Below are 9,248 nucleotides of genomic sequence, written 5' to 3' on the forward strand. Positions count from 1 at the left end.
ACAATTAAATTAGAAAACAAAACAAATATGTAATATGGATCAAATATAAAAATTGATGGAAAAACAAGACACAAAATATAAAATACATATAAAACATTAATATATAATATGTACTTTAAAAAGTAATCCATTTTCTAACTAGCGAAATATAACATATATTTTGTGTTACATATAAAAAGTTCAAGTTAATAATGGTCTCCATAGAACTCAACTCTTAAAACATACATACATACATACATTCATACATACAATCATATAGTCCATAAAATTAAATCCATATTAAGACCAGAAAAAAAAACTATCTTCCTTCACAAAAATATAAACAAAGTTCACCAACCAGACTTTCAATACTGAGAAGTAAAAAGGCAAAAAAGAAAAACAAATAGGTAAAGGTAATTTCAAAAAATCAAGGTAGGCTTTAAATTGTTTAAAAAAAAGATGAGATTGTGTTTGTGCGTATGAATGCAAATTTACTAGAGGGGAGAAAGAATTGAAAAGCCTATTTGCATACATATGTGTATGGCTATTATGTAATTTGCACGGAATTGAAGACTTGAGTTTTTGCTAAATTAAATTTTACCCACACAAAATAAGGGACCCGGCATGTTATGTAAAATAATATATAAACATCTCATCTCATATCTAATATTCACCCAATTTCAATGAACTTTACAGCTCCTGGTCCACCCAACCTTACCGTAATCTTCAAGAGGACGTTGTCCATGATCTCCTAGAACAGCAGTCACCAGTTCCATAGATATGCACATGCGATTCCTCTGAAATTATAACACGTATACTGTTTCCAAGTTAAAATCCAGAAGAGGAAGGGAAGAGAGAATATGTATATACAACTGGCATACTTGAACACGAGCCGATGTTATGCCGACAAGTCAAAATGACATAAATCCAGATATATATTATGGCCAACAAATAAAAGATATATTAAAAAAGGGCACCAACAAAACCGTCGCACTTTCAGATAACTACATTGAATATCCGTACCATATGACACTTGTGATATCTATATTGAGTATGAGCACCAAATGACATATTAATATCAACTTAAGTCTTAAACATATTAAAGATATATTGAAATGTGAACCAACGGAAAAGTCGCACTTGTGATAACCAAGACTAATGGCAACGATGACCAAACACACAATGTAATCAATTAGTAGAGAATTCAAAGCAATCATGGATATTTATGGAAGGTAGATACTCTTATCATTATCTAAGCATGCTGTAAATTGAAGAAAACCAAGTGAGTATGCTAGAACTGCCCAAACTAGTCAAGCTAACCAGTAAGTCTGCTGAAGACTTCATTATAGGTTTCATACAATTTGAGGTGGCCATACTGCCATGTGAAGATGTTGCATTAAATTTCTATAGTTAGTTTATGGTTACATTAGTTTGAAATTATTCTTGTCAAATACAAGGTTAATAAGGAAACAAAGGATAAACATGATAGAAGAAATCAATTTTTTTCTTATATAGAACTACTTAATAAGAAAAGATAAAATGCACTTTACACGTGAAAGGGAATTCTGGATTTCAATAATGGTAGATTTATAATAGTATTATTTAGTTAGAGAATTTTATAATTTGGATATATCTAATTGCCAAAGAGAAGTGAAAGGATCTGCTGTCAACAAAAATGTGTATTTCCACCCATTAAAAAATGCTAACAATTGGTTATCGTCATGCACGAGGAACATGCAGTTGTTTAGCCCTAGATTAGGTTTTATTATTACCTTAGGATAAAAACATATTCAATCTCAGTGTCTGTCTACAAGTAACTACATATATCATATTAAGGGAGATCCTTACAAATAACGCATGGATCAAGTTGGAAATATAACTAAAGTTATGTTCTGTTCACTCTTTTTGACTGCAAGGACAAGTTAGAGTTCTTTCCCTACAATAGAGATGTAATAAATGGTTTAGTGGCCTATATTAAGTAACAAGAGAAGGGTAATTATGTATCTTCATTTTGGCAAGCCTGTGAGATAGTCGACAAGTTTCTCATGATATACAATACCCCTTCCTCATTCACAGCAATAATTTTCAACCTCTAAAAAATTTGTTTTGCTTAGATACATGTATATATATATGTGTGTGTGGTCTATATATATATATGTAATGTGTGTGTATATATATATATATTTGTGTGTGTGTGTAGGCCAACATCCCATGGAGGTCCTTATATGGAGTTCCGTAGTACACATAATAAATCATAAATTTTATTATAAATTCTATTATTGAATACTTATAAAATAGATATAAATTATAAATACTTTAATACCTAAAAATTGAATGAAAAAGTTAATTTTCGAAACTGGTTCTATAGTAGAGAATAATTCAGGATAATTATAATTCTGTTGTAGAATCATGTCGGGATATTGCATAATTTTCAATAAGTTCTAATATAAAAAAATTGTAGAATTTCGTTTTCGATTTACTAATCATTATTTTCAATTATATTTCATAAAAAATATATTAAATATATGTATTATGTATAATTTATAGTGGTGTCTACGGAACTCATACAAGAGGGTATGCTATGGAGTGCTACCCTATATATGTATAGTGTATATATATACATAGGGGTTTACTCCACTAGAAAACTAAATTAGCCTAGATACTAGAAACTAGTCTCTGAGCAGTTTTTCATCACTGTTCTTAACTACAAAAATCACTCATTTGTATATCAGAAATCACTAGTTTTATATATGCAAAATCTGACAAATATAAATAATAAAATACACATATATACAACGTATCATCATCATCTTCAATCATACTACATTGATGAAACTCATGGCATCATCATCAACCCTTCTACTACTGCCGCCGTCACTTACAACCATGATTCGCCTATCACCGTTATCATCATAACTTCCCCCACTAATGACTATCACCATCACCACACACCTCATCCCATCATTTGCTACCATCATGGACCTCCTACAACTATAATTGATCATCAATAATCGACCAATATCAATCATAAGTAAATTTTCTCAATTATTTAAATTAAAAACTGATGAATTTACATAGAAACTAGTGACTTATGTAGTTATAAACAGTGATTGAAGGAGTGGTTTCTAGTTTCTAGAATAACATTGGTTTATATTGATCACTTGCCTATATATATATATATATAGTTATTAATGAAAACACAAATATGTGCATTGAAGTCGAGAAAAATATTGGTTATATTAATTAGCTGACCATGTTTTGCGATCTACCATCGACAGCCAATTTTTGTTCTAATAAAGTATACAATTATTTTAAATGTTCAATCACACCTCAACCACTATCCACATAATTGCAAAATGAAAAGCATGAGTAAGAGCAAACATATAATTCTGGATTGTAGTGAACTCTATCTACAAGAAAACTACCTCAAGGTAATCACTGAATTCTGATTGCTTTTTGCTTGCATGGCTGCCCCATGCCTCTTGAAATGTTCGCCCAAGAACAAAAAGACCGACAGCAGTGTAACTACAATATAAGAGTGAAGATTCAGCATGCTGCAAGGAAAATCCAAATAATAATAACATCCAAGCGAAACAGCCCAAAAGCATAGACATGTCTTTCCATCTACTTGAACCAAAAGGTTGAAGAAGGCTAAAATATACTTGTCTTGCGTCCAGATCTGTTGTATGCTTTTAAAAGATCAATAAAGGTAAACCAAGCACAAGAGTAACTGAGAGAATACCACGAGCAGGTAAGCTAAACTTATTTAATGAAAAAAAAATCCAAAATATATATTACATGTAGAATAGCAGCACGAGTCTAAAAACTGTCCCCAAATATACATGGCGGTATGTATGCTCTCTGCAAGCCTACATACTGATATCATGTGTTACTCAAGACATACTCATTGAAATGGTATTGAATAAAACCGGCTGAAGTCGGATTTCGTGACCTCGCGTGATCCAGGGATGGACTTTACTCATATACATGAGCATTAAGTGTGTTTTCTACTTCCATCAGTTACATGGCTACAAAAGTAATATTTACTTGGCAGTTACTCCAATTAAGCACAACATGAACATAATATGCAACTGATAAATTAATAGTTATAGCAATGTAAATCATCCGAGTAAGGTTATGGTATAGCTAATTGTCATGCATTGATGTGAACTAAATCAATAATTATATTAGATAAAAGTTAATTGTATTAAAAATAGTAAGACGGAGAAAAACATACATGTTCCCATAACTATTTTTGGCATATGAGCCACCTTCATGACCAGCATACATAAAAAGCGATCCAGAGTGTTTTAGAGAAACCTGGGTACAAGATAATCAATGAACAGATAGGATTTAAGGCCACTGTATAATAAATAAAGAGTTATATTTTGAATAATGAAGAACACTATATTCATAATAAAATAGATACTGTTAACCCATACTTCTAGAGTACCCAGCCCTTTGGAGACCAATTCAATCATCCTCGTCCTAACCTGACAGTCAAAGAGGAAAGTAAATCAATGTGATAATCATTCCGAAAACAAACTATCAAGCATATGAGCACTATTCACTAAGAGAGTGTATAGCAGAGTAGAACTCCAAAATGTAAAAATTTGAGACAATTGCTACTGTTGTGTAAAGATTGACTCTTGCATAAAAATAATTAAATTTCAGGATGCATGTCAAGTTGCAAGTACTTTCAGGCTACAGATTAGACAGATCAAAAATATAACTATAAATATAGATGTACAACCTTTCTGCTTCTTTTTGTTTAATACCGATATGGGTATGAAGGGGTAAGAAACCACCCTATAAACAATTTTAAATATATTACTGATTTTCAAGCCAATGATATGGACAGCTTGTATAGAGTATGAGCCGCTATAAGGTAAAGTTGGGACAAATCTCAGCATTAATCTCACAGAGAACTAGCAATCCACAATCCAAAAAAAGTTAATTACAAACTCCTTGATACGAACCTTCTTCCCGGCTACAAACTAAATACTCGTGACAATAGTCTCATACTAAAGAACACTTCCAATAATCAGAAACTCGTTACCCTGCTTATATGTGATATCTAAATATTTTAGGTCATGGTACACAGTGACCTTCAGATGTAAAATCTCACAGAAGAACTTGCTTAAAAATTGAATACTGGACTATAAATATATCTATATCCTGGAAAGCTACACATAACAATTTCTTTAAGGTTAATGGAAGAAAATCATGAAAACCCTTCCACGTTATGGCCACCAACTATCTATGACACAAGTTTCTTTAATGAATCCAACAGACCCACTAACCTAGTAAAACTGAACTAAAGAACTAATATGAGCGAATATAATCTATTGGATATCTAAGAATCTTTTCCAGGACTTCTTTCTTTCTATGACAGGGAGGACACTTCTGTCTACCTAAATAATACTTTTTCTCCTCAAAAAGATAATTACACGGCAAACTCTTCAAATACAACAAAATAAGATATACGCTGACAACGCTGTAAAGAAACTGGGCAGTGAAACATGACGATTGACAGCATTGCTTCAAAGGGTAAACAACATGAAGTAATATAGTAACTTTGATTTCTCTTGTACTTCACATTTTGATACAAAAACAAAAGAAATAACATGCAGTAAAGTATTTATTTTAACTTTAAATTTCTTTGCAGAGAGGTATTAGAAACATTACCTCTTGATCAGACTTTTCGTTTTCAAATTTGGGATAAAAGGTTGCTCTTATCTGGGCACTCGAGTATGTAGACTTGTCCACGGTAAAATCCTCCAACAACTTGCCATCAAACTTACTCGCAGCAGTATCACTTTTCTCAGCTATTGCTGTTTTAGATCCACCTTCATCTTTAGCAATTATTGTTGGTGTTCCACTTACAGTTCCATAAGATTTTGGCTTCCAAACGGACTTGACACCCTGTGCAGGGACATGCTTTATTGCACCAACAGTTCCAAACTGTGAAGATGAGACTGAAGCATGCAACTCCCCACTGTTTTCAGCAACACTCATCTCACGAAGTCTGTTGCTGACATCCTCAGTCTCTGCTGCTGTAGATGAACTCATTCTAGCTTGTGGCTTCTTTCTCCACCGTTTCTCCATGTGAACAGCTTTTCTCTTATGAAAGAAAATATAACATTGAAGAAAATATTAATAGGTGAACAAACTCCAGAGACATAAATTTTGCTGTTTATAGCTAAGAAAAACAATTGAAGAACCAGCAGATGTAGAGATAGTAAAGTTTTTCATCCAGAAAACAAGGTAACAGGTAAAAAACATGCAAGCATCATATCTCCGAGAAAAAAATAGCATCAGAAGTAAATAAACAAATCAACATGAATGATCATCGTTCCTAATCTCTTATAGTACTCGATTATAGTTCAGTGCTGCATATTTCTACAGGAATGTTTTGGACTCCACTAACACTTGGACTCATAAGCCAATTTTTCAAGTAGGAGCGCCTTGGCTATTTTTCCTAATTTTTTTTAAGGAGAGAGAGGTGAATTGAGTTGATATGGCAACTCAGTCTCGACTTTGGACTTTTGACACGGTATGTTTTCTTTGAGAGAGCACAAGTTTGGCAAATAAAGCAATGGAGGTTGATTGGAGACATGATCCACTGAGTTGGCTCTGTTTCCAGAAGTTAAAAGGATTTTAGGTTGGTAACTGATTTGAGTGAGAAGTCAGATTTGAGATGTAGCCATTGAACATGACAAGTGTGTTGAGAAAGGGGAGTGGATGAGAGGCTAGAGAGGTGGATATTTGGTAGGGATGGTAGGCTAGAGACGCTAGAGAAGTTGGGTGGAGCCACTAAATTGGCTACTAAAAAAACATTTAGCCATCACGTTGGCAACTGGGCATGAATAAAAATTTAGCCATTTCCGTTCAAAACAATTATACTTCAAGTATGAACAGTGCAATTTAGTCTAACATAAATATTAAAAATTAGAAAACGAGTCATTACTACAAAAAGCATATGGCAGATATACTAGACCAAGGTAAACCGACCCAAATTTAATAGTAATCCAGTTCTGATAATTTCAAACACTTTATCAACATAACCACTACAGAGAAAATACAAAACCTCTCAGAACATAAATAGTGTGGGTACATAAAAATTCAGAGTGTGTGCTTCAAATAATGTACCAAGCCCTTGTCACATTCACAACAGCTTAAACGCAATTTTCAGACTGAAGTGTGCGATACGATTACTAAAAAACTCCGGCAAGCTAGCTGAGGTTGGTTTCCAAATACGACCTCGAGAAACAGTTTCATTTAGTGGTAAATTCGAAGTCTAAATCACAATAACTTGAGCTTATTACTATCGAAACAATCAACGATTACCGAAAAATTCGCAGGGAAGTAAAAAGTAGATAACAAAGCTGAAAAACCTAACAAATTGCTCAAAACATAGAAAGAAAAACAACACAGCATCCACATAAACGCTAATTGTAGCAATAATCAACGAATGACATGAAAAGTGTGTGTAATGTACCTGATGGAGTAGAGGAGAAGGAATGAAGGTTCCGAATTTGAGAGACGAGAATAAACGAGAAACAGACATACAGAGTTTATATGTATAGATGATTATTATATATACACAGTGGAAGAGAGGTCCAGAGAGTAGCCAGTTTCACCGCCCTAGGAATAGGGTTTTATTTTGACAGTGGGGTGAGAATGAGATGCTCAAGTGGGTTTTAGCAATTAACGGTTTGTTTCGAACGTTCATTTCGGTTTGATCGGACCGTTGTAACCGGAGATTCTACGTTCTAGATTTTTCATCTTTAACTGACTCTGTACATTAATAATCTTTGTCAGGTTATTTAATCCTTGCCGCAGGTTATTTCATAATTTCGGTTATCAAATATTTACAGCATTACTACGTCTCCGAGTATTTATTGGTACACATGCTGACTTCAACTGGTTGAGAAGCCCGCTCAGCAATGTTCTCTTAAAAATATTTTTAAAATATATTAATAACTAAAAGATAATATTTATAGAATAAAATTAAATAGATATTGAAATAATTTTAAATCTTGTAAATTTTTCTTTTAGCATTTCTTTTCGTACTCCACATAGCTCTACATCAAATTGTATCAGACAAAATCAAACTTCTTGGTAGTCTACTTATATAATCCTAAAGTAAATAAGTGTATGTAAAGATCGTCAGAATTCAAATCCGATCACTTTGATTTTTTCCCGAAAATCCACCGAATACCGAAAGAATTGAGTATAAGGTGACAGGATAAAAATGATTTAAATTCAAGGATTTTAAGAGGGGATCATAAAAAGGAATATAAAATATTGAGAAAGGTTTAGGGGAACCCAAGTAATAAGATCCCGGATATGATCCCTCAAACGACGAACGAGAACGAAAGTTAAGCGAACCGTAAAACAAATAAACGACCAAGAGACAAGCTTGTACAAGAAGCCAAGGATTGTGACATCATCAAACCACAATGAAGAGACATGTGGCAATTGGATGACATAAGAATGATGACCTAAGCATGACAAAAAGAAGTGTGTTGTTGGTTGATTGTGAGCCATTCATTTTTTACCATGGTAAATCCTCAAAATTAGCCAAGCCATATGTTAGGTCACACACACTGTAGAGGGGGTGAATACAGTGTAAAATACAATCAAATCGAACTTTTAATATTTCAAGTAACAGAAAACAAACTTTATTGAAACAATAAACTATGTTACAGTATGGAACTGTTACCTCTCAGTGATGAACAAATATCACGAGAGCTGCTAGGGTTACAATGAATAATCTTATCGAATATAATAACACTTCTAGTGTAAACCCTATGTCTGTGTTTATATACTACACAGTTACAAGATAATCGCTAATTGATATGGAATATAATTATGCTTCCTAAAATATATCAATCAGATATCTTTTCTTCCAAGTATTCTATTCTTCATAGAATTCCTTCTTCATGCATATCTCTTCTTATGTTTATCTCGATCTTCTTTCCTTTAATCAGCTACTGTCCTTATCTGAACGTCCTTCAGCACTTAAGTTTTGATATCCATCTTCTGATGATTATCTCCTGATAATATAAGTACTGATATCCTTAAGTCCTGACTTCCAGTATAAGTACTGATTCCCAGTTAAGTACTGATTTGTCCTGTTAAGTAAGATCTGAAAACTAAATATAAATCATATTAGTCATGACATTATCAAATATATCTAACAATCTCCCCCAACTTGTAAATTAGCATAATATTCAAGTTTAACAGATATTTGATGATGTCAA

At 33.0% G+C, this 9,248-nt stretch overlaps 1 protein-coding gene across 1 annotated transcript; it reads right to left on the reverse strand.

Moving 5' to 3' along the window:
• Positions 1–652: 652 nt before the first annotated feature.
• On the reverse strand, positions 653–7,668 carry LOC141672194 (tRNA ligase 1-like). The gene is made up of 6 exons (XM_074478731.1): positions 7,481–7,668; positions 5,668–6,102; positions 4,422–4,472; positions 4,217–4,299; positions 3,405–3,504; positions 653–776 (listed from the first exon to the last, which is right to left on the reverse strand). Exons 1-6 carry the CDS (start codon positions 7,547–7,549, stop codon positions 660–662), a joined length of 855 nt encoding a protein of 284 aa, XP_074334832.1. The 5' UTR covers positions 7,550–7,668; the 3' UTR covers positions 653–659.
• Positions 7,669–9,248: the final 1,580 nt, after the last annotated feature.

The sequence above is a fragment of the Apium graveolens genome, chromosome 7, assembly GCF_009905375.1.
Source record: "Apium graveolens cultivar Ventura chromosome 7, ASM990537v1, whole genome shotgun sequence".
NCBI lineage: Eukaryota > Viridiplantae > Streptophyta > Magnoliopsida > Apiales > Apiaceae > Apium > Apium graveolens.